Source organism: Meriones unguiculatus, chromosome 1 (assembly GCF_030254825.1).
Source record: "Meriones unguiculatus strain TT.TT164.6M chromosome 1, Bangor_MerUng_6.1, whole genome shotgun sequence".
Taxonomy (NCBI): Eukaryota; Metazoa; Chordata; class Mammalia; order Rodentia; family Muridae; genus Meriones; species Meriones unguiculatus.
In genome coordinates, this window is record NC_083349.1 from 47,961,161 (window position 1) to 47,988,171 (window position 27,011).

The 27,011-nt window shown below is 42.5% G+C and overlaps 1 protein-coding gene across 2 annotated transcripts in view; it reads right to left on the minus strand.

Moving 5' to 3' along the window:
• The window catches only part of Prkg1 (protein kinase cGMP-dependent 1), a 1,175,688-nt gene that overhangs the window by 1,076,733 nt on the left and 71,944 nt on the right, over positions 1 to 27,011 (minus strand). The window contains exon 1 of one of the 2 annotated variants that reach the window (XM_060388340.1): positions 16,726 to 17,036. The exons of the other annotated variant lie outside the window; for it this stretch is intronic. Within the exon in view, the coding sequence (XP_060244323.1) occupies positions 16,726 to 17,036 (311 nt within the window). Of the gene's footprint in view, positions 1 to 16,725; positions 17,037 to 27,011 lie in introns of those variants that run through there. 2 annotated transcript variants of the gene reach the window in all.

Sequence of the window (27,011 nt, forward strand, 5' to 3'; positions counted from 1 at the left end):
CTTCAATCCCCACGCTTTCCAGCTTCCCCACTTGTGGGGCAAGCCTTTAAGCATCTGTGTATGGGAACCACTTGACATGGGCTGCCCAGCGATGACTTCCAGGTGCTGAAGCCCTTTGGCATTCAGTGAGTCGTCGATCGACACTTGGGCTAAGTGTAATAAGCAAAGGCCGTGGGCAGCAGCAACACTCAAGAGAAGCTGGAAAACTTGGGCAGCTGTCTGGCCTTGAACCTTCCCAGCAGCCTCTCAAACGTAGACACCAGTGGCTCCCACTCACCTGTGGCATGAGCTTGGCCAGCAATCCCCCTGAGCCCTCTTAGCCAGAAGCAGAAATTGATGGCAATTCTGCCCTGGCAGCTTTACTTCCTCGCATGTCTGTCCTCAGCTGGGGCCTCTGGACTCAGGCTGTCTGGATCCTGGAAGACGTCTTCCAGCTCGTGGGTAGGTGGGTGGGCACAGTCCAGCTCTGCCACACCCTGAAGCTGCTAGGAGTCTCCCTGCAGACAGCTTTCTGCAGAATGCTCTAGCCACCTTCTACCTCTGACATCCCTTTTTTTCAGTCCCAAGTTAATCCTCAAGATAAGATTACTCTTCATTCTCTCAAACCCATACCTGAACAATAAGGAATAGCACTGGCGGTGCCACCTCATTTCACTGCTGAATAGGCAACAGATTCGGCAGCGTCCCCAACTGGCTTGGAACCCAGAAGCCTCTGCAGCAGGCAGGACTGACTGGCCCCTGAGCATGGGCTTCTCCTTGCAAGCCAAGATCTTTACTGAAACAACGTGGAGTCAGATGTAGTTGTGTCCCACTGGAGTCAGGACCAGCTGCTCTTGAGACTTAAGACTTCATCTGTCTTCAGCCCCACTGGTAGAGGAAGCCAGTAAGATTCCTCCTACATGACAGCGCTTCTTTAAAGAGAATATTAATCAAAACCGACTTTATTCATGAAATCACCACCTCGGGCATCACTGAACAACTGAACTGTCTCCCTTCGCTTCAAGCTCCTTGGAGTTCTTTTGTCTTATATTACTCTGTCTTGTCTCTTCCCTTCATAACTCAGGGCTCTCCTCTCTCCTTGCCTCTCTCATTTCACAAACAGGTAAGTCATCATTTCTGTACTCACCTCAGGGACTGGCCATACCCTAAACGTGTTGATTCTCTTTTTTCCTTCATACTCTCCATAACAGAATATGCACGGGACCCAAAAGGGCAAGCTGGCAGGTGGCTTCAAGAAGACAGCCACATTGGAGCTGTGAATGTGGCTCAGTGACTAAGAGCATAGATTGCTCTTACGGAAGTCCTGAATTCAATTCCCGGCTCTCATGTCAGGTGGCTCACAAACGCCTCTAAAGACAGCTCCTGGAGATAGGAAGGGCTCTTCCGACCTCCAAAAGTACCTGCACCCTATGTCCGTACCCCACACAAACACACACTGATACGTAAGTAAAAGGAAATCTTTCTCTTAAGCATACACCTGTATTGAAAAAAATGGAAAGCAATGGGTACCAGTATATGGTGTCATCCATACAGTCTGCTTACTCTAGCTCCTCGAGATAAATACATCTTGATGTGGCAGCCCCAAACACAGACTGTGGATTCTGGCAGCCCCTGTGTAGTCAAGCAAACTCCTTAACCGCTTTCTCTGATCATGTGTTCCTTATGTTGTCTCTAAAATGGAGTGAATATTCTTTACCTACCACCACTAGTAGCCCAAAATGCATTTTAACAACTCAGATCAATGCCTGAACACAGGGTCTACAACTGGAAAGTCAAATTTCTGCGATTGGTCATCAAATCATTGCAGAGTTTAATGTGATTGTAATTGCCCGGGACCCAGCTACATGCTTAACGTTCTAAACGGCATTGAATAAATCATAAAGTTGAGATCTACAGCCATCCCAGGGCATTGGCACAACTTTTCAAAAGAATGATCATTTACATGAAGCTTACACAAAAGCAAACTGATGAAGAAAGGAAGAAAGCAGATCAGTGGTTGCCTGGGTATGAGGACAAAGACAGAGACTGCAAACAGCTCCAAGTAGCTTAGTACTGGAGTGTTCTAATGACGGACTGCCGTGGTTCTGACATGGTTCTCTACAGTCACTGCAGGTTCTTTCCCTGTGCATATATGCCGGGTGAGTTTTATGTTATGTAAATTATATCTCAATAAAGCTGTGGAAGATCATCTTTCTTGCACTACGTGACACATTTCAAAATGAACTAGTATTTTTATTTTTATTCTAAAGTGTTCTATTATAAGCTCATCATCATAACTGTCAAGAATCCATCCCAGACCATTAATGTATTCCTCCACAGGCTAACAGGGCTTTTATCACTGCTCTTACCCACAATCATATTGTTTTTGAAAAGACATCTTGAGATGGAGAATCAAGGTCATTAATAGAAAACATTTATGAGCTAAGATTATGTTCTGCGCCTGAGAGCTTCTCCGTCTGGACAGTAAATACTCAAGTTGGGAATAAATGGTTTTCAAATAGAAATCCATTATCAGTGAATAACTTCCAGGCAAATATTTCAGGAAATAGCAAAGCCACTTTGCACTAAATACTTTTGATGGATTGGAATCATATTATTAAGGCAGGGGTCCTTCAAAACTTACTCCAGAGCATCAAAGACACAGTTTATCTTTTCAGTAACCTAGGTGTTTAAACAAATGTTAAGAACAAATTATTGCACATTTTCCTGATTGATCCTGAAAAGAATGCTCACTAAACATTCTTCATCTTCGAAACACAAGACATGGGTTGTGTTTCCTTTGGGGTAGTGAAAATTTGTTTTCATTACAACAACTTAGTTTAGATACACATCACGGCTCAACCTTCGTCAATCCATCTTTTGCTTCCTTGTAGACCTAGAACCATTTGCCGAATGAGATGAACAGCATGGGTATGATACTTCAGAACTGTCTGTAAAGTTCTTCCCTACAACAGAAGTCATGTAGGATGCCTGCTGTCGGCCCACTTTCCTGGGTCACACCCAGCAAAGCCAGCTGGATCGTACTGGGCTGTGCTCCTAAGACCTCCTGTTGGTCTTTGCATACCTGTAGGTCTTGACATTCATAAAGGTCTACTCCTTTATGAAAACCAGATTAACAAAATCCATACATTGATGAATGCTTATGTCTGGCTACTGGGTTAAGACGGCATTGTGTTAGCTCTCGTCCTGGTACCTATTATAATCTTCATTCATAATGAGTAAAGGAAAGCTGAGACAGACTCAGTATCACAGATGGAGTAGGTTGTGAAAGAGCGGGTGAATTAGAGACTTTGTTCCTCTCCATTGCTGTTGTGGTTTTCTGAGCCTACGTGCTTGTAATTTCCATAAGTGTATTGGTAAGCCTTAGGGTTCAAAGAATTCTCAAGGCAATGCATGAATGTATTAAAGATGTATTCGGTGTGGAAGGGGCTGAACTGAGTCTTGCCAGGTGTGGGATTTTACAGTGTAATCAGTTAAGAGCTATTGTGTCAAAGGGTTACATTGCCTCAGCTCTTTGATTCTTTACTTACTTGTCTGTGAGTGATTTCATTTATGTCCTAGAATATCTGAGTGATATAATATATAATTTTAAATGATAGCATGTGCATATTAATTTTATAACCAATAAGTTGTTATTAAATATCGTTCTTATCACTCACAAAGTCTATAGCTTCATGGTCACATGGGCCTCCCAAAACTATGACCTCAGACTTTCACAGAAGCATATGATCAAGTGATATTAAAAAACAGTTTATTAAAAAAAAAAAAAACACTGGGTATTACTAGTCTTCACCCTGAAGAGCTAGGAGAAGATAGGCAAACAAAACTAACCTTTAAAATTCCTGTCTTATTTTGGTTAACACTGAAGCAAGCACCTAATTAAAAAGTCTTTCATCATTAGTTTGATGGTCCCCAGCATCTCATAATATTAAGATCTTTGAGAATCTTTGGATAGTCAAAATTAGCAAGCTATTATTCTAAGCTTGACAGGATTTTGTTAGTGAAAGTGCTAGCTGTGTCTGCAAGAAAGGAACTAAGAATTTGAAAGGATTCTCATGTAGCTGCTATTAATTTCCTATTTGTAATTCTCAGCAATCAATCCCCCTGCTGCTCTAGGTTAGCCAGTTTAGGAGGTTGTACACTGCGGAGCCTCGGACAATTTTGATAAGCCAGAGGGCAAGCACACTGCCTTGGAAAGATAATTTACGTTCACAGATGATTCAAATTAGAAGGGGCATCTAAAGACTTGGCAGTCTCTGAGGTCTGAAAAAAGAAACTGAAATGTTTTTGGAGATCAGGTGGATGGTGCATGGGCTAGACGCATGCAGTAACGGGCTGAGATGGACGCTGGTATTCTACAAAGGATACCCAAAGTTCCCAAAGTCAGACCTCTGCCGGTCATTTTTCCCGTCCAAGCTACTGTGCCTACAAGCACATCGGTACCTAGTGGCTTGAGTTTATAATTTTCAGATTTCTAGATTTAAAAAATTAAAGTACCTGAGGACCAAGAACATGAAAAGGCTTTATGCTGTCCATTAGCTGACAAAGAATTTTTGTGTGTCAGTCCCGTTTTGAGCTCCAAGTACACAGCACCCGGCAAGAGAGAAACTGGTCTCATTTCAGTGGAATCCATCAGGTTGTGCGGGGATGCCTGAGAGCCAAATGAGAACTAAAACACAAACCTTAAACCCTGATGAGCCTGAGAAAGAAAAGGGCAGCACTGCAAAGCCAGACAGTAAGAATTATAAACAGACTACAGTTTGGCTGTTCAGGTCTAATCTGTTGGAATAGCCCCTAGAGAAGGCAGTATCTTCAAGCATATTTTCTCAAAATGCCAATGAGTAGGTATCAGATGGCTTGGAAGTGAAAAAGAAGACACGTCCAGTCTAGCACTTCCTGCCTTTAGTTCCTTAGGACCATTTGACGGATGACTAAACAATAAGCAAGTAAAAACTAATCTACTGAAACATTTATTATCAATGTAAAGAATCTAAAGGTGCTTGATAAACTTTCTAATAACGCTCAATTGAGAATACAAAATTTTGAGGGGGGAAATAAGCAAATGAATCACTCACAGACTGAGGGGCTGTTTCTTTAAAACATGAATTGGATTCAACAAGCACAGGCAGAGGTTGCTTCAAAAGGAAAGGAGAGGGGAACCAAGCTTGAAGAAGGCAAGTTTTGAAAACTATGTTGTTTCCCTTCACGGTGATTAAGTGGTGGACTGAACTATGAATGGAAGTGAAGGGGCAGAAAGAAAAGCTGTCATCAGTGATTTAAAAACTCACTAGCAAGAGTCCACCTACATGTTATCTAATAACCTCTAAGTCCATCTAGCAGAGAAACCTACTCTTGCCAAGACAAATAAATGTACACTTGAGCCATTTTCCATCCATCACTCTGGCAGGAACCCTTGGGAGTCACGAAGACTGACTATTGCTCTGGCACCTGTGTCTGAGGATTACATGGCACAGGACATGGGGCAGGAGAGTTACACCCGAAGCTAAGCCACAGGAGGTACTGCTCCAGAAAGGCCACCTCCTCAAGGATGAGTGGTGTTTTTATTTTGTGCTTTAGAATAAACGACTCAGCAACATGTTGGCTCAACTTTATTCATCTCGCATCATGCCTTACTTGGCTATTTTCTCAAAGTGGCTTAACCTTGGCCCTTCTAAGTTCTTCTTTTCTTAATCTGTAGACTGTTTGCCTATGCTACGCTAAGTACCTCCAATTAAATCATAGATGGAACATAACTTATGATGAAAATAATTAACTATTCCTCAAATATTAGCATGTTCAAAAATCATGTGTTACAGTCATAACCATGTAAATAAGTGTTCAAACGCACATATTAAGGCTTCCAAGTGTCAAAATTTTCCCTCTTTTAATTTAACTCTTATTATTTTTAAAGAACACTGACTATACTCTTAAGCCATTAGCTATCAGAAAGAAAGCATACCTTTATGCTAAACATTCCCTACCATAGGTCAAAACTATGAGCAGCAAAACACCTTGGTGTCTAAGCAATGCAATGAAAAGCAAAGGTGGTAAATACAGGAAGCCTGTGAAGAAGTTATCAAAAAATGAACCATTCATGGCCAATTGGTATTTTACATATTCAGGACCTTGTTCCATGAAGGTCTCAATTTAGTTGTCCTGCCATTTAGTCTAATGCCATTTGTTGTTCTTAACTAGTGTGAACTAGTGATCACTTAGTTTCTAAGTTTCCTTTTTATTCATCAAGAGAACAGAGGTCTCCTTGCTAAATTATGCTAAAACATGGAGAAGGCAGAGTCAGACAAACTATGCTTTTTGTGTCATATTTTCCTTTTATGAAGAACAACAAAATATCTGCAGAGCTGTTTTGAAGAAAAGTGACTACCTTGTGATCAAGGCTGCAAGTGTTTTTAAAAGTCACACAATAGTTTCTTTCACAATATTTCTAATGCCTTTCAAGTCTATAACAAGAAACACTGCTCATCCACATTGGTGGGATTCAGCACTGCATCTCGACAAAGCCAGGCATTATAGGAACAACAATTCTGAGCTGTCGGTCACTTAGTGTCCTTCCATCTGCTCTGGGAGAAAAACTCCTCCAACACTACAGAACTGAAAAGGTTCTATTAAGTAGACTCCATTGATCAAAATAAAGATAGACTCCAGTGAAGGGATCTGCCAGCCCCAGACCTTCTTTTAATTATCCATGTGTCTTTGAGCTTACTTTTTGAAGCCTTGGTATCGTTAAACAGTTTTAAAATAAGAGAGTAGCAATTATCTAGGATGAAGAACGTGATTCACACTGAGTCCCAGGCTCTAGCTCGTGCGTTTCCTTATTTCTCTCCTCCCACTGGCACAATGGAGTTGCCATCACGGGCTTAGCATAACAGTACCTGTAGCTTTCAGACACCCTGTTACAGCTGCACAGTTCTCTAGTTCTCTAGGCCATCTTTTCTGTCTTAGCGCAATATGCAAGTGTGCTGTTCAGTCACTAATGATTCAGGAGAAGCGTGTCCTGGGCAGACAGCGTGCAGTTGTGCTTCCTGTCACTGTGTGTGCCAGCCACCTGCAGACACAGCCCTGCATGGCCAGCCCACCCTCTTACCCATCTAAAACAATTGGTCCCGAGGGACAAAACGAGGAATGGCCATTTTCTTCCTTGTTGTGAGTGTCCTTTTTCCTTTCCCCTCAGTCCAGTCTCAGAAGCACTGTCAAAAGCATAATTTACTGATAAAGCTGGACCATTAGGATGATGCATTGCATATCTACAAGATGTTTTTTCCCCTCACACAGTCTCATTATTCCTTGCTGTGGATCTGGTGAAATCTTGATATTGCCATAATACATCTGTTTCACAAACAGCAAAAGTATCTTTGTACTGTGGCAAATTTGTCATCATTGACATTCAATACAATTAAGCAAATTAAACTGAATGCCAAATAATGCAATTGTTTAATGTAAAAGAAGAAATGTTTCTAAAGAGCAGGTACAGACTGGAAGGGAGAAAATGAAACTGGACCTTCTAACATCAAATTCACTCACATCTGTTTTAGAAGCATTACAGTCCTAGAGTAAAAATCATGTAAACTACTTACTTATACTTTGGCTGGGCATGACAAACTCTGCGTTTATGGATAAATTAATCAATTACATCTGTCTTGCAGCCTCAATCTTAAGCCTGATGAAGCTTAAATTGCATTTGTGATCTTTAAGCTGGCACAGTCGTTGACAGCACTGTTTTTGATGCAGGTGAAAGTTGTCATATAGGCCTGCACTAAATTGCCACTGGTAACTTTGCTCAGCTAACTGGACCCAGCTTTGTACCACAGACAATAAGAACTCAGACACAGACACTTTGGCAGGGTCCCAGCACCAACCTGTGTTCTCTCATCCTGCTTGATAAGTGCTAACTGCAGGACGTGAACCTATGATCCTGGTCGTGTTTCTTCATCATCTCCTCATTGCTGCTGTATTACCTTACTTCCTTATTTCTTCCTCTGATCCTTCCCATTTAGGTCTAATAACTAAATAAAACATTCGTAAGGCAAGACCTTACTTTCCTTATGATTAACTTTCTATGTAATTAATATCCCCATCCTCTGGGCAGCTGTATCTCACCTTCTCTGTTCTAACATGATGTCTGTCCATCGAACAAACTGTTACATTTATGCAAACAGGGAGGGAGACAAGGAAGCTCCCCATCATTGATCCTAGTGGTAAGAACATGGTTTTTACCAAAATGCATTTGCAAGTATATTAGCTATTTTCATTGCTTACATAAAGCACAATATTGGTTGATTATCACCTGAGAAGATAATAATTGAATTCCAAATGTGAACAGACTCCTATTGGGGACCATTACCAACATCTTGAGGAGTTTCAACCGGGGGTTGAAAGCAAGAAGGAAATGCAGAGCTAGCTGGGACAGTGGTGAGCTCGTAGCGCTGGGGATAGGATTCTTACATCTGCCAGGTCCCTCCCTGCAGGCATACCTCAGGCCTCTCATCTGCCAGCTGTTGCCCAGATATGTTCTCTCAGACCAAACTGTCTGGGAAGGGGGCTGAGAGGCTGATGTGCTTGTTCTGCTTTCGCTGAAACCTCCTTGGAAAGTACTTCTCAGCTGGAGCTCAAGCTGTTTGCCTTAAAAGGATAAAATATCTGTAAGGGGAAAAAAAAGCTAGCTGGCTGCAGAGGCATCTCATACCAGACAGAGAAACGCTACAAGCCCTGTACTGTTCTTCCAAGAGGAGCATGTCTTTGTCTCTCCTTCATCAATTTCAACTTTCCTAGCATCAGCTGGGACTCAAAGGAAACAGTCTCCCCTTGCTAGCAAGGCCGCCGCCCCAGCAAAAGTGGACAGTAAACTTGAGATGATGGCTGATCCCCATGTGTATCTGATGGCTGGCCAGGACTTGTGACTGGCTGGAAAGAGGAATCATGCTTGCCGGTTGAACAGAGCTGTTGATGTTTTTGTGTGGCCAGGACTGCTGCAGGCAACACAGGAATCAGAGTGAGAGGGACAGTCCAGCTGTGATGGGTAACGCACAGCTGGAGCTGCCTCCTTCCGCCAGGAGCAGCATCTGCTCCCAAGGAGTGGGAAGTCAAGTCATCTGCAGCATGAGGAGCCAGGTGGGCTGACGAAGAGAGGCTCAGTTCTGAATGGAGAAGACCGTCATCTCTGGACTGAAATATATAACTATTCAATAAGCCCAACCCCACAGAGACTGAATCAGTCTTGCTGGTGGCACCCAGCAAAGATGTGTTTAAGAGTTCCCTCTGCAGTTTTCTAACAAGCAAGTATGGCTGAGAATAAATGTGCTGTGGGGAACACTGCCCACTTACTTAGGAGAATAAACAATAAGACTAATGCTTACAATCTAACAAAAATAAAATAAAATGAAATAAAACCCACCACTGATTTTGCAAGCCAGTAAACATTTTGGCCCATAGAGGCGTTTAATTCCATAGACAAAAAATTTACCCTGGTCCTGCATTTGCTGTCCTTCACACACAGCATACCCTGTCCTCCTCTCATCACAGTGGCTCCCACGTTTCATTTCACATTGGAACTACCTTAGGAATCATTTGAAAAACTCCTATTTTAATTCATTTGTAGTAAAACTTAGGCAATGAGATGATTCTAATGTGCAATCATGTTTGGGGACAAGTCCTACCTAACATCTCCCAAGGTTTCTTGGCTTCTTCATCACCTGTGGGTGAACAGACACTTTCCTCATAACAGCCTATGTGTTCTTCTTAGGTTCTGTAGTTAACTAATGTTTGCAGGCTTTGGGGAAGTGTAAGAACCTACTAGCTGCTGAGAAAGGCTCCACCGGCTCAAATTCTGGTTCAGATTTTTAGTGGAAAAAAAAACTGAGCAGTGTGAGCATAAGCCTTACCTTCTAGGAGTCTAGCAGCAATTAAGGAAGACATTACAACATCAAGAACTACACCTAAAGAAGCCAAGCAAGAAGGAGGGCCCTGGGTAAGATGATCAATCCTCACTCAGAAAGACAAACAGGATGGACATTGGAAGAAGGAGAAAATAGGAAACAGGATACGAGCCTACCACAAAGGGTTTCTGAAAGACTCTACTCATTGTACCAAAGCAGATGCTGAGACTCATAGCCAAACTTTGGGCAAAGTGCAGGGAATCTTATGAAAGAAGGGGGAGATAGTAAGACCTGGAGAGGTCAGGAACTCCACAAGGAGAGCAACAGTGCCAAAACATGTGGGCACAGGGATTTTTTTCTGAGACTGATACTCTAACCAAGGACCATTCATGGACATCTGAACCCCTGCTCAGATGTAGCCCACGACAGCTCAGTATCCAAGTGAGTTTCCTAGTAAGGGGAACAAAGACTGTCTCTGACATGAACTCAGTGACTGGCTCTTTGACCATCTCCCCCTGAGGGGATAGCAGCCTTGCCAGGCCACAGAGGAGGACAATGCAGCCAGTCCTGATGAGGCCTGATAAGCTAGGGTCATATTGAGGGGGAGAAGGACCTCCCCTATGAGGGGACTTTGAAAGGGGCTTGGGGGAGACGTGGGAGAGAGGGTGAGGTTGGGAGGGAATGAGGAAGAGAGCTACAGCTGCGATACAAAGTGAATAAACTGTAATTAATATAAAATGAAACAAAAAATAACTTAAAAAACTATGAATAATCACAAAAAACTGGCTTCCATAATGCCCATGCTGTGAGCACATCCCCACACAATGTACACACACATATGAGAGAGAGAGAGAGAGAGAGTGAGTGAGAGAGAGAGAGAAACATACCTACACACAAACACACACACACAGAGAAAAAGAGACATGATGCAGGTTAAGCAGAGAAAAGATATGTGACACAGAGTAAGTGTCCCATGAAAGTTAGCATAATGGTGGTGGTGGCAGGGATGATGGGGATGGTGATGATGATAATGATGATGATGGTGATGATGATGATGATGGTGATGATGGGCAGTACCATCCTTGACCTGCTATTTCAGAACAGCTACGTGCTGACATACTGCCTTTTCCTCTGCACTGAAGCCTGCAGACAGGCCGCCAATCCTTTCTTGATATTAGGCTAAGTGATGCTTCAAAGGAAAGCAGTCAAAATAGACATTGTTCTGAAGAGAAGTATGCATGATTTTCTGCCAGTATCTAAGCATGGCTTCCCAAGAGGGGAAGCAAGCTTTCAGATATGGTCCTGCTCAATTTTTCTCCACATAGGACTATCTTTTTTGAAAACTCTGTTCTAGTATTTGGGGTATATTTATATGTCCATAGAGTATATTGCTACTTTCAAACTTCCTGGAAAATATAACACAGCTTCAACAATGCTCCTCTGGCCCTGTCCCATTCACTCTACTCCCCTGCCTTTTATATTAATAACCATGATCATAAGATTCCATTCCAACTGAAGACCTTTCTGAGAGTGCACTACACTTAGTCCCATCTTGTGTGAAACATCTGTTTTGTGTAGCTGCAGTTTTTGTGGCATTGTTTATATCTATATGTCAGTTTGGGAGAGAGAACATACCCCTGATCTTATCAACAAAATTGTACTTAGAGAGTTCAAGCAGGCAGTACAGATTTGACTTCTCAAAAAAAAAAAGAAAAAAAAATTCTTTAAGGAGAGAGCAAGGAAGGCAATCATTACAAAGGATGGTGGGAGGGACCAGAAGTGGTGTCAGAAGGCTGAGTGTGAGGAAGTACAGAGGAGCTGTCGCAAGAGGGGTGGCAAAGAACACCAGCTCAACAATTCGGATTAGGATTCAAAATGCCACAGATGTGGTTTTATAATAAGCTGTTGAGCGTGCTGGTAAGTGCTGCTTTGAGCATGTGAGCATTTGTCACATTGTCTGCGTTCTCAGAGCCAGGAAGGCTCAAGTCAGAGGGCCTGGGATGCCAGCAGCAATTCCGGTGTCTTGGGATGGGCAGCAGCACCTATGGTAGAGATAGCAGAAAGAGCAGCAGCCTGGTGTTCAAATATGGTTGCTAGGATACCATGGAGACCCTCCATTGCTAGGCAGACAGGGGAAAAAAATGTTCCCATATGCCTTATAACCTGCAAACTACAACAATGGAAACATCGCATATCTTATTCTCCCCTTTCCTAACAGATATCCATACCCGCCTCCTTAGTGAAATAATAAATAGTGGGAGCTTGGAAATGCACCCCAGTAAGGCAAGGAAGCTGGTCATTTATATTCTCAGGCAGTCCCTGGAGTTACTCTATTTAAGGCTTGTCTGTATTTTCATTATAAGTCCTGTTTTAGGGGCAAGCAACTTGACTGTACTTCCAAACACCCTAACAGGATATTCAACATGATCCCACAGAATGTTATAAAGCCTTTGCAAGACTTCTGTTTCCCTGCATAGGCGGTAATGTCAAATTAATGTTCAGACTTAAATTGGAAACTATTATAATAACCTGAGGTCAGACTTTAACTCCCCCCCCCCACAGAAGCGGGGGAGATGAATTTCAATAACTAACAAAATTGCATTCCCATCTACATCAGTCTGCCCAGATATGTGAGGAATCTGCAGAGCTGGCCGATGGCATATAACTAGGCTGTTTTCAATGGGAGCACTCAGAAAAGCACTCAGTGTCTTTAAAAGGGGACCTTGGTTTCTTCAAGGGTCTTCCTTGCCTGTTTTTTTTGGTTAGGTTAGACATCTTACCTAGTTAGTACAGTTATGATGGAAGGTTAGAACCACGTCCTGTTATTCAGAGCTTCACCGCTAATAACCAGCCCTTGGTAAACACACACACACACACACACACACACACAAACACTTCTTTATCATTCTAAAAACAAACATATGTTCCTCTTAACCCAGTTTATACAGCCCTAGAACCTGAGCTATTTAGTTCCCTCCACAGCACTCTAGCAGAGCTGCTGATTTGCCACCATTCTCTGGGTCCCTCTCTTGGCTGATGGCTTGAGCTGTATCTCTCCAACCCACAATCCTCTCACTCCTCCCTTCACATTACAAGGTGCTAAGCCAGGGCAGTCTTGCCAGTACTGCAGTGCAATAACACATACTCCGGGGGCGTTCCTGACACCATACAATGCAACAGGAGCCACCAACTGTTTTTCTGTGAACTGCTCTGCATTCCGCCCTTCTCAGTTTTCTAAAATACTTACTTGTATACTATTGCTGAGTCCCTTGCTAACTCTTTAACAGCAAGGGTTATGTGCCTTCCAGTATTTTCCAGGTACCATGTGGCAGTTACCTCAGACAAGTATTAAACTGACTTGCAAGGCTCATTTGAAATGTAATACTTTCAGAGAAATCTATGCTTTAATATTAGGCTATTTATACAACACACCAGAATTCAGTGATTTCCATGACTTCCTTCAGAATTAAACATAGCATTTAGGGAGACACTGTTTCTCTTAGAACATAATACCAAGGTTTAGATGATCACATAGGATCTTAATTCCTCCTTAAAATAAGAAAACATATTTCTCTTTTTTTTTTCTTCAATTCTTCCAAAGTATTTCACAATCACAAAGTGAAACAGAACAGAACATGTCATCGGTCTCTGAAGTGAAGCCACCTCACGGGTAAAAAGCAACAGCTTTACAAAAACACACAGACATTAACAAGTTTTGATAGGAACTCAAGTCAGACAGTCCAACTGAAATGACATGGAAGGCTGTGACAGCCAAACAGAAAAGACTTGGGAACAGCGAGTGCATCTTTAGGAATGAAATGTCATGAAATAAAATTATTTCCAAAGTTCATCTGAACCACCCACCGTGTGGCCTGATCTCACAGACTGGCTGGCTGGCTGGGGCTTAGTTGTTTATTTCACCATTGAGGGCTCTTTTGCTCAATATATTTTGGAACCTACAATCTAGTGGTTTTACACTAAGTAGTTCATTGGCAGCAGCATAGTACAGCATAGTGCAGACTCCAATTTGGAGAACATCAGTTCTTCCCCTCACATCTACACATAACCTAAGAAGGGTTTAAAGGTTACCGCTACACAGACCATGAAAGACCAACACTCGCACCCCACCTCACAGGAGTAATCAGAAGTATCCTCCCCTTGGAGGAATCTGACAGAGGCTTTCTTCCAAGTCTCACCTTAAAGGGAAAACCCAACTAAAAGCCTTTAAGATGATAAAAGTTATTTGGCTACTTTCCATTTTGTACTGCTTTTTACCCTCAAAATAATCCCTTATTACTAAGAATAAGGAAGTTTGAAAGATCGTAGTTCTCCAAAGGCAGCCTCAGTAAGGGAATGCTAGATGATCCTCTCCAATCGTCAGATAATTGAACAGAATATCAGCTGGTCAGTTAACTGTGTCTCCTGGAAAGACCTCCAAAAACTATGAGGAACGTGCAGCTGAAATCAGTTTCAGTCTACTTACTTTCACCTCAAGCTTAACTTAATCTTTAGGAAAGTGATTAAATTTAAGTTGTACTAAAAGATTAAAGGTATAAACAACTGTTGCCAGCAAGTTGGAATAATAAAAATATTCAAACAAAATACAAAAGAAAAGTTTTTAGATTGACACATTTTCTTATTTCTATGTGGAGCTTATCTTGTCCAGCTACTCAAATGTCATAGGAGAATAACTGTTTTGCCTAAAATATACTTATTTTCCCCTAAGAGAGGTACACTATCAGTCAAGGCAATTCCGGTTTCCTTAATCTAAGTGTGAAAAAAGAACAGATGTTTTTTTCCAAAACTATTTAAACTTCGAAGACATTTTATCATGTTCTCCAATATAATCCCTCAGAGTTACAAAGCTCACAGGGTGATACCACCTTAACAACTGAGTCCTTTAAAGATATCAGATAAGTACTGGGGTGCTAAGCATTGTTCGACAGATACAATGTTTGTCCTACAAGGATGCCACAAAGTATGTGCTCCTATAATTTTGTTTTCTACTGTTGTCTTTTATAAACACTAGTGTTCTGGATCAAACACCAAGAGTCCAAAGTCTTCTAAATGTAGCACATTCCACAGTTCTCAAATAGAATGCTTAAGTGAAGTTATCAGCTGGACTGATCGCACTGCCTCTAAAAGCCTATTAAAATGGTCTTTTTATAAAAGCAGACTCTGTTCTGGATTACTCCAAAGTCCTGCAGACATGAAAATGGCAATCCTATAGAATATTTTAAAATACCAATAGCCATCTCCCAATCATATTTTCAACATGCAGAACTTTGCCCAGGGGAGACTGCCGTGTACCTTGTTAGCTGCAACAGGCAAACATGCCAGGAACTGCAAATTAATTTATCAAAGAAAGCTCCAATGGGTTGGGATCATTCAGGTTTCTGAGACAAACTGAAATCAGCTCATCTTTCATGGTAACGTGGCAAGGTTGGAATCTCAGAAATATGTATCCTTATCAACCCTCCCCTACTCCGCAGAAGGCAAACTCCTTCTTCAGCTAAGCCTGCGGATGACTCACGCGGAGGGGGAGGGGCCAACATGTATAGATTCAACTTGTAAGTTTTCAGAAGTCTATGTAGTAGGTGCCCATGACCCCTCCCATCAGAAAGATATAAATGGAGACAACAAAGCATTCACTCTCCCCTCTTACGAATTCCCCGTGTTTATGAAGTAGAGGGTTCCCATGGACCTTCTGTTATTATGTAACACGTGTCATCCCAGCCGAGTTAGGTAGTTAAAAGCAGGACCACAGAATCCTCTGCTTTACCAATTATGTCATTACTATTAATTAAAATGCCATTCAGATGGTGTTCTGGTTCTGTTACCGTCCTGTCCCTGCTGCTCGCTCTCCATATGGACTCCGGGGTTGAGTGTTGTGTAACAAGTTTCATTCAGTGTTCCCGTCCAAGTTATGAATCCCACTGCCATCAGAAGTACACGGCTCTCTGATATGCAGGAACGGCAGCGGAGTGGCTTGAAGCCTGAGTGAGAGGCAAAGCGTGGTTCACGCTGGAAAGAACGTGTGCTTGGCTACACTGCCCCTGAAAATACACGAGCCCTCTGGGGAAATGAAAGTGTTCATTAGTAAAATTCCTGTAGGAAAACAAGTAATATTCTCTCTCGGATATTATGAAAATATATTTTTTTTAAATCAACAGACTAGGCTTCCGTGTATGGCTTATAAATGTCACTTAGCTCAGGAAATTAAGAAAAATTCTTCTGTTTTATATGTATTTCCACTTACTCTTTCACACTTTGATGGTGGCAGAACGTCAGGTTTGAACGGTACCAGCATGAAGCGCTGGCGGCATGTAGAAAAATCCAGGAGAGCCACAAGAGCATGGGAAGTCAGGGCAACATCAACGCATTTCATTTCAGTCTGATGAGCCTGCAGTTAGGATTTTCCAGCTGGCCAGGTTGGCTGGGGCTTTGGGAGAGACTGGGGCTCTGATTCCTCCATTCAACAGTCACTCACACACGGTCACACACACACACACACACACACACACACACACACACACACACCTGGGGCGCATCCAAACTCTATGTACAGTAGGTGGCCTATATGGACGTATATGTATATTTTTAAAATACCTTGTCATCTGACAAAGACACGAAAGCAACGGATGTGCGGGGAGTCTGGCCCCGAGAAACGTGCACAGCCCCTCAAGAAGTGCGGTGAAAATGAGACGTTTCTGAGGATGAGGACAGACATGGCAAACAGGAGGGGCAGGGGCCGACAGACAATACAGAGAGAGACCCGCAGCTCCCCACCGCCTGGGCGCCGCACGGACCCGGGCGGGCGCGCAACCCTGCTTACTGTGGGCTCTTGGGGTAGAAGGGCAGGGTCACGTGGCTGAGATCCTGGATGTCGAAGGCGGTGGGCTCCGCCGAGATCGCCTGGCGCTTGGTGCGCGGCTCACCCTGCAAGGTGCTGGCGCTCTGCTTCTGCGCCTGCTGGGTGGCCGGCCGGATCACCGAGCGGTACTTGTCCAGTTCGTTTTGCAGCTTCTGGATCAGTTCGTCCTTCTGATCCAACTCCAGCTCGAGCTCATCGATGAGAGCATCCCTCTGCCTCAGCTCCTCGATCTTCTCCTGGAGCGCGTACTGTAAATCCCGCAGGGTGCCCATGCTCCTCCGGGCTGCCGGGGGCTCCTTCCTGCCTCTGCTCCACGTCTTGGGGCTTTCTCCCCTCTCGGATCAACTTTCCCCAAAGTCGCCGCTGCCTCGCGAGTGCAAAAGCTTCCTCCGACTTGAGACCAAAGCCAAGCCTGGCTTCTGAGCATGCCCAGTCCGCCGCTCCAGCCGCCGAGAGTTTCAGTGTGCAGATTCCACTTCTCCGGGTTTAGGGATGAGCAAAACAGGTCCAGCCCAGGATGAACCTGCTGGGCGATGGGCGCCTCGGTGCTTGCGGGAGCACAGCCGGGGAGGCGCGGTGGTGACCCGCGGGCGGGAGAAGGAGGATCGGGCTCCGAGGCGGTGGCTGCTCGGCTGGGGTCACCGGAGCCTGGTGCCAGAGGAAGCCAGCGCTGTGTGTGGGGAGCCTGATAAAGCTCGGGGGCGCTGGGACTGTGCGGGCGGAGAGAGGCTGGAGCGCTACTTTGGAGGTGGAGAGGTGGGAGGGAGAGGACCCGGAGCGAACTGGAGAGGCGTCAGCGGGCTCCTTTTCCCACAATATGGGGCTAGGTTGCTGGCGACCGAGGAAGACACAGCAGGCTGTGCGTGCTAACAGCTCTGACTTCTGGAGGGACTGTGACCGCAGCCTCGCTGAGGAAAGCGGTGTGTGGCTGAGCTCTAGCGTCCACCACGACACCTTTCCCAAGGGGAGCGCCTCACACAGGTGTCTAATGCTCGCGGAGAAACTTGCCTCTGGGAGGGCGAGAGCTATGGTGCCCGGGAGAGAGTCCCCGGGCACCTAGATGCCTTTGGGGGAAGGTTAGGGGTGGTGAATCTGACACCCCTACCCCACCCCCGCAAGCCTTTCCGCTCTGCTAGTCTCCCTTTTCTGATCTGGCCGAACTCATATCAATTAATTTTTCTAGGGGCAAAGGCCAAAACCCCAAACGAATTTGGGCCGGAGAAGGCCTCTCAGCAGCTCCCTGGTCCCTCCCGTTTGTGCTAGCATCAGTTGCGGAGTGGTTCGCTAGAGGCCTGGCTTCTTCCATTTGCTAGATTTGTTGAAGTGGGTGGGGGCTTAAAACCACAGAGGAGTTCCAAAACATTCTTACTGAAACGGAACCATACCTTTTTTAAACGTTACTTCCGTGACAGCCCGGGAGTTAATGAGAAATCTTTGCCAACTTTGGGGAAGATGTGAAATCGACAAATGATGGGAAAACTACAGGAGCTGTAATTGCTCTGTACCACCCCCTACTACACTAGCTCTAGCCAACCATGTCTCCAGCCAGGACCTCTCAGTGTAGGCTAAACTGCTGGCAAGGAGGTGGCGTTCCTTCAGTCCAAGAATTGGTCTCTCATCTTGGGAACACTTAATTTCAAATCCCCAAAACAATTTACCTAATGCTTACGTAAGGGCCTAATAGTTAACTAAACCGTTGCCAGCTTATCCAAATTTATAGCTTTTTAAGAACTGGGAACTTTTCATTTACTATTCTTCCATAGTCTGTGTTATAATTCTCAATAGTCTATCTACCCACCCTTTAACACTTGAACAAAACAGATAGAAAATACGTTAAAATTAAGTAGCAATACACAACTACTGCCTGGAATCTCAAATTAGCCAAGGACACAAATCTGTCTTTAAAAAGGGGGGTGGGTGGAGTTTCTTATTTATTCCCTTGAATACACAGAATTTTGAGCTAAGAATACACAGTACACAGTATCTGAGCTAAGAAAGCAGGAAAGAGAAAGCCTACTGGCCATTAGCACATTAACAAGTCTGTTTCTTTCTTTCTTAATTTCAGTTTATGCTCCTTGGTAATTAGAGGTGCAAATAAAAAGGATATGCAACTCTAAACATTTTCCACAAAGACTATGATCTAATTCTCTCTACGAATGACTTCATGTGCGTTCTTTCCAACAGGAAACTTTGAAGTACATTTGCTTCAGAATGCAATATAAAAAGTGCACAGGTCGTGAAATAGTTCCAAAAGATAGCCGTAAATAAGAGTTCTGAAGTGCTGTTGTTTTCCTTAACAGTCATCTTGAGCAGAAATCTGTAACTCAGTGTGACTGATTGCATCCTCCCTTCTGGGACAATTTCCTCTTTCGGGCAAAGGTCCAGAACTTTAGTTAACCTGTGGGAATTCTCTACTTCCCTGGGAAAATGTTTAATGCTAAATATTTTTTTTCTTATTGATTTATTCTTGGGGTCCATAAAGCCAGGAGTTTGCATCTAAAAATGTATCACAAACAAAGGATGAGAGACTTTGTTTTGGTGTTAGGCTCCCTTAAGACTTCAGTGAGGTTGCTTAATGTGTCCCAGCAGAAGATACAAAACATACTGCCTCACTTGTCTACAAGGGAGGAAGGGAAGAAAAAGGGAATAATATTAGAATTTGAAAGAGCACCTCAGCCCTAGATATTCAGGATTTTCACCAAAGTGGGGGTTTTTCAATACTAAGCAGAATATTTAAGTGTGAGAACTCCCACAAAGTACAGCGTGAACTCACGAGACAATCTCCTGTAACAGAAACGTCTCAAAGTTCTGCAGGTGCTCCATGGTGGATCTGACATCTGCTGTAATAACAGAGAAAGTGAAGCGTTGGAAGGGGCTGACTATTGCAAATGGCTTACACTTCGAAAGGGGAATAAAGGCACAGAATATACTGTTAGACTGTAAGGGATAAGCTCGTGTGTGCGGGTGTGTGTGTGTGTGTGTGTGTGTGTTATTTATTCTTCCCTCACATCCTTCCCTGCAGTTCTCCCCCCTTCTTCTCCTTCCAGCTCCCCCCCCCAAACACAACTACTCTCTCTCCCAGATCTACTTCTCTTCTATTTCCCATCAGGATTCTTGACCAGCACTGGGAATAAATTTTATTTGAAAAGCCAAGATCCTGAAATTATCTTTTAATGAACAAATTATTTATACTCTGAATCTATAGCGAACTTTAAAAAAATATTTATTGTTTTTATATGTTTGGTTGTGAGCCTAGCCTTTAATGGCCGAGCCATCTCTCCAGCCCTTACTTTTAAATTATGTTCATTTGTGCCTGTGCCTGTCAGCATGCATACACAAATGGTCTCAGTGGTCAAAGGATACTTAACAGTTCCCTGGGACTCAGGTACAGGTGGCTGTGAGCTGCCTTATATAGGTCGGGGAAACAGGAACTGGGAACGGAACTCTGATCCTCTGGAAAAGCAGTACATGCTCTCAGCCATTGGCGCCCTGTCTCCAGCCCCATCCATAGCAAACAACATTGATTGAACTAATGTAGAATTTCAAACAAAAATCTACTTTCCCCTCATTAGGAAGTAGCTACCACATATCTGGAATGGATGCCACTGACTGCCTGGCCGGGATGAAGCCTGGATGGTATACAACAGCAGTTACAGTAATGCAGTTCCCAAGGAAGTGAGTTCCCGCCCGAAAACTCGGCAGTCAACCCAGAACCTGATTTCATCAGTCTTCCTTTCTCTTACCTTTAACAGGAGCAAACCTTTCTTTAACCAGACCAAACTAGACTATGGAACTAACTGTGCTCTTCAGCTTTGCACCCAGCTCGTGATTAGGAATAAACTTACCGTGCCTTCTATACTTCAATCTCAGAATCACTTAATGAAATAGTCAGTAGGTAGTTTTGTTATGACACTAGCTATTTCTTTAAGCATAAAGTCTGTTAGAATCCTTCACTTCCCAGTGTAATTAGCTTCAAAAGAACTATGACAATCTTATTGTACCGTTGTCCATCCCACGGGTGCTACATTTCCTGAAAGAGAATTGAGTTTGAAATGTCCTTGAACGAGAAAAGCAAAGTGTGGCTAACCCCTCATACTGATGGAAGCCATGCCTTGCAGGAGACTATACGATAGCTAAAACTATCAGGTACTTCTAGAGCACTCCCCATAATTCCTTACCATTGCTGGCAGGCATAAGCTTGCTCTGAGTCGCTGGTCATAATCAGGATCACAATAAAAAGCAATTTTCTTGAACACTTATGGCAACCCTAAAAGCTGGACATTATTTTATATTGTTTTATTAACAATGTCAAAGAAACTCGAGGCACAGAATGACCACCTAATGGATGGAAAGGCTGCATTCAAATCCTTATCGTTTGGCATGGGCTCAAGTGCCTGCTCCTTACTGCATGACAGGACAGGACTTTCTTTTTTTAATTTAGTTTTATTTTTTATTATTAGTTACATTTTATTAACTCTGTATCCCAGCTGTATCCCGCTCCCTCATTCCCTCCCAACCCCACCCTCCCTCCCTCATCTCCACCCTGCCCCTTTCCAAGTCCACTGATGGGGGAGGACCTCCTCCTCATTCATCTGACCCTGTTTTATCAGGTATCTTCAGGACTGGCTGCAAAGTCTTCCTCTGTGGCCTAACAGGACTGCTCCTCCCTTGTGGGGTTAGGGAGGTCAAAGAGACAACCATTGAGTTCCTGTTAGAAATAGTCCTTGTTCCCCTTACTATGGGAAACCAATTGGTTACTGAGCTACCATGGGCTACATCTCAGCAGAGGTTCTAGGTTATATCCATACATGGTCCTTGGTGGAGTGTCAACGACAGGACTTTCTAGTGCCCTGTCATTTGGGTTCTGAATCCAGAGAGACAATATGGACTGCCTTGACTCTGGCAAGTTAGAAAAGGGAGACATTTGGAAAACTCTTAAAGAACACACCTAAGACTTTTCAATCTTCTCCCCAAAGGAGTCTCAACTCTAGTACTATTTCATCCTGCTTTAGGGCAACTAACTGATACCCATTTGCCTGGGACTGACCTGGTTTTAATACTAAAATTGTTTAGGATTGTCCCAGTTTTATAAGCGAGAGTCCTAAGTGGCAAACTAAAAATCCACTTGCATATTTGTTTATGTGAAGATGTAAAAGACAATTATCTTATCTCCATGTATCATAATATAGCACAGACATTGCAAACAAAGATGAGTAAGGCAATATCTTTCTAATTGTGCTTTGGAATGTTAAAAAAAAAAAAGAGGGTGCTAGAATCTCTTTTGGTTTATTGCTCTTATAGAAGCAATTAACATTGGTTTCTTGTGAATGAAGCACAATAATTTGAACACCTGCTATTTTATTCACTCATAGAATTAAATTAGTCTTATGATTGCATTTGGGGAAGGATATTTGATTATAAATAATCTACATTTAGGGGCTAAGGAGATGACTCAAATGTTAAGTTCATTGGCTGTTCTTCCAGAGGACACGGGTTCAATTTTCAGCATCAACACAGTGAAGGACGATGATCTGAGGCCCTTTTCTAACCCCTGTGGGTACCAGGCACAGACACGGTACTCATACATAAACACATACATGCATACAAACATATGTGCATACATACATACATGCATACAGGCAAAAACACCCACACACATAAAATACAATGAAATGAAAATTGAAATAAAAAATCAAGCATCCACTTAAATGGCTAGAAGCAACAATTCTAATGTTTCAAAGTCATGGTACTTCAATGGCAAGTTCCCCATGGAAAACAAAAACAAAGACATTGATGACAAAAATTTCCTTTGGCCACTTGGAAAGCTATAGTACAGTGCACCGAAATTGCTAATGTGCTTAGCACTTAATACTGAATTAGTGTCATGCCCAATATTGGCTAAAATGAATTCTCAGAGTCAATGGCTCAAAGTGGTGGTAAGTTATTTTTGAACCTTAGGCTAAAACAGTCCTTATTAAAATCCAGGCACGAACAGAATGAAGGCTTTTTTTTTTTTTGCACTCATTACCAAGCTGTCCATTGCTAATGCCAGAATAATAAATTTTTAAGAAGAAAAAGATTGTATTCTTCACAAACGTAAATTTTAACATCCATAAAATATAATTTAAAATACTTATTAAGCCAGGTACACACTTGTAATCCCAGCTCTTGGGAGACAAGGCACAAGGATCTTCTCTTCAGGAGTAACCTGGGCTACATAGTGAAATGATCTCCAAGTTAAGGCTTCTCTCACAGAAACACTATTTTTGATTTCTCAAATTTTATTTATTTCATTTTTTCTGTGCATGAGTGTTTTGCCTGCCATTTATATATGAGAACGACATTCCTGCGTGATGGCCACAGAGGACTGAGAAGGGCATCAGATCCACTGACTGTAAAGCTCTGACAGTCGTAAGCCAAGTGTAGGAGCTGGGAGCAGAGCCCAAATCTTCTGCAAGAGCAGAAAGTGCTTGAAACCTCCAAGCCATCCTCAGCCCCTCTTTTCGCTGAATGTTAAGCCCAAAAAGCATATAAATGAGCATGCAACATCCAAATATCTCCCATTTATGATTAATAAATTACACTTTCTCCATTCCACTTCAGTGATTCTGGCATATAAAATCCACATTGTTTCCTAATTTAAGTCATCAATATTTTTCACAAAGTATTCTGAAACAGTTGCTGTTAGCCCCTACTGGGCAGTGCCCACATGCAATTCCATAAGCGCCTCCTGTTACCTTACTGGAAAATCTGAACTTTAAATTGTGTGTTTCATTGAAAATCCCTGTGGGATGTAGTTCTTTGTAAGTATGAGTGAACTTAGTCTGTTTTGTTCTTTAAACAAGATTTTTGGCTGTTCAAATTATTAATGTAAAACCTGTTGGAAGTAATTTTAAAATATTTTAATTTTGAAAACTCTGAGAATATCTGTGGCACTAATTTATTGTCCTTGAATCACAAAAGGTAACATGGCAGGAATATGAAAACGAAGAGAAATTTCTTTATTTGTTTTTCGCTGTATGATATAACTTTAAATTACACTGTATTGATCAGTAAACTTATTCTGTGGTGATCCCAGAAGTAAGAGGCAGAGGCAGGGAGATCTCCATGCTTGAGGCCAGCCTCGAAATGAATTCCAGGACAGCCAGGGCTACTCACAGACAAATTCTGTCTCAAAAAACAAAAACAAACCACAACTCCACATTTTGTATTTTAATTTTTTAAGAAAGCAGGATCAATGTCATATGAGCTGGGAAAGCATAACTCTGGTTACTACCTCCCTTTGACACTGTTTCTGTTTTAAATAGTCCTTACCTGCTGCTAGAAACTGGCTATCCTTCTCCTAGATATTTTGTCAGTCTAAATTTAAAGTGAAGGAAATCTACTTTTTTTTTTCTTGTGAAACCATTGTCATTATTAAGTTGGGAAAGTGCTGAAGATGGAGAGCAGGAAGGGAAATATGCCAGTGAATGAATATTGAATCAGTAAGTGAAATGACTGACTTATGTGGGAGAGAATTTTATGTAATTGTGAGAAGAGTGAGGAAAGAACAGTTACAGAAAAAACATACTGTCTTCAAAGGTATCTCCACACTCACCAACTTAACAGTCAGGCAAATGTCCCTTCTCTTCAGATTAAGGAGACTTTTATACTATGACTTTGATACAGTCACCTGAGATAGATGTCCATAAATTCATCTTTCTTTTGAGGAGAAAATGAAGTGCTAGGCTGCTAAAAGGATGTCATTCCATTTCAGAGCCAAGATAGGTTCGCTGATGCTTATGAGAACATCACGCTTGGAGCAGGGCAGAAGCCCCAGGTTAGGGCTCATGGGATATGCAAACCTGCAATGTATCCTAACCAACTGCAAAATTATCAGTCACCTCCTCTAACAACACCTTTAGGAAATGTTCAGTACTTCCTCTCTACTCTAGTTTTTATCCTGAAAACTTCACTTTGGCAAAGCACAGAAGACTTTAAATATCAGTGTCTCAGATGTAAAAGACAAATGTGTAAACATCTTCCGAAGATGTTGGGGGAATGGCTCAGTTTTTAAAGCGCTTTCCAGGCAATCGTGGAGATCTGAGTTCAGATTCCCAGCACGAATATCAAGTGCATGGAAAGCCAGGCAGGCATGCCATCCCTACACTGGGGAAGTGGAGACAGGAGGAGCCCTGGAGCTTGCTAGACAATCGGTCTTGTGTGGCCTTCACCAAATCTGTGGATCTTGGGTTCAATGAGACCGTATCTTTAATAATAACGATGATGATGATGATGATTATATAAAGAGCAATAGATAAGAGGTCCTCAACCTGTGGATCCCCTGGGGAAGTGAATCAAAGTATTTTGTAAAGGGGCTAACCTAAAATCATTGGAAAGCACAGATATTTACATTAGGATTCATAACAGTAGCAAAATTACAGTTATGAAGTAGCAACAAAAATAATTTTAAGATCGGGGGTCACTACAACATGAGCACAACAATTAAAGGGTCGCAGCGTTAGGAAGGTTGAGCATCACCGCAATAGAAGACAGTCTAATTCTAGCCTCCACATGAAGCACACACACCCAACACAAACAGGCACAGGCCCATTTTTGTTATTGTTTTGTATTTTTTTATTATCATTTCTTACAATTTATTCAATTTGTATCCCAGCTGTGGCCCTCTCCCTCGTCTCTTCCCAATCCAGGCCCATTTTTATACCCATGCATATACTTCCTCTCCCACACAAAGAATACTCCAAACAGCGAAATGTGCTGCCTAGTGTCAATGGGCCAAAAGAATAAATATAAAATCAGGGCTTTTACACTCTTGTATTTTCACAGTGTAGTCAGTGTCTGTCTTGAATCATTTCATTATGTAAGAATGTTTTCCCTCAAATATTAAACTTAGAGAGTTAGTGTGGAAAATTCAGTCATGTTTTCCATAGAGCACGATGCAGGCAAAATTCGATCTTCCTCAGGAGCTCATCGATGTTAACTACTCACCCATTTTAAGTGGAAATAGTGAAGGCAGGAGGGGAGCTTCAAAACACCTGAGTCATCAAATGATAAAAGTGATCACTGCTAAAGTGGATCACAAGTTTGCTGGTTTTTCAACTCTCCACTGATAAGAACCTACCCTTGTGGGCAGCAGGGAAACTGTCAGAGAAGGCAGACTTTCAATTCCACATGTAAGCAAAACACACACACACACACACACACACACACACACACAGAGAGAGAGAGAGAGAGAGAGAGAGAGAGAGAGAGAGAGAGAGAACTCAGGGCCTTGGGCAAGAGGATCCAGAGTTCAGTGTCATCCTGTCCTTGGCTAGATGTGTCTTCAAATTTGAAACAAAAATGGCAGCAACGTTTGCCGTGATTGGGCACCCGTCCCTCTTAGAAGAAAAAAAAAGGAGTCTTCAATCTTTATTAGTAATATTCGCCTCAGGATTTTTATCTAAAAGAGCATCAAGATTGTTAAGCTCAACATCCTACTCTGTATTCTGGGGAAAGCTGAAAGCAATTAGATAATTCACCCAAGAAAGAGGCAAGTCTGGAACTCATCTCCCCGTTCTCGGCACACTGAGGGCTTTAATTTTGATATTCTGAGAAAGCACTTAGTTTTGAATTGTACTTAATTACACATTTATTCCCATTTCTTGAAGGTAATTTTAATGATGGTCTTGGTGACACTGAAAATAAGACATAAAATAAAATAGTATAGTGTAGGTTCCACAGAAGAAAAACCATGCAAAACTTTGTCTTCTTAGGCAAATGGCATGATTTAACTTTTTGCTACATAAAATTCAAGTGTTGCATATGTACTGATTTTGCTTATTCATGCTGTCAGGGAAATGCACTCTTCTTTCACATTACCTACAAACGGGCATCTAAGCTGGGCCTAGTCCCTGGTTATGGTGAACATACAGCTTTATATGGATGTTCAAGTGTCTGGGTGCTTTGGTAACTTAGAATACTTTTGGTATAGACTGGGCAATGGTATAGCTGGGCCATGTGTAGGTCTATTTTGAGGCTGTTGTTTTTTTAAGAACACTCTAGCTATTTCCACAATAGCTTCACACATGCACACGCTCACCAACAGTGAATCTGTAACTCTTTTTCTCCATCTACCAACATTCCCTGTTATTTGCTTTGTTTTATGTTAGCCATTCTGACCGGCATAAGAAAGAATCTTCAGACAGTTTTGATTTGCATTTTTCTTATGCCTGAGGATGTTGAACAGTTTTCAAATACTTATTACA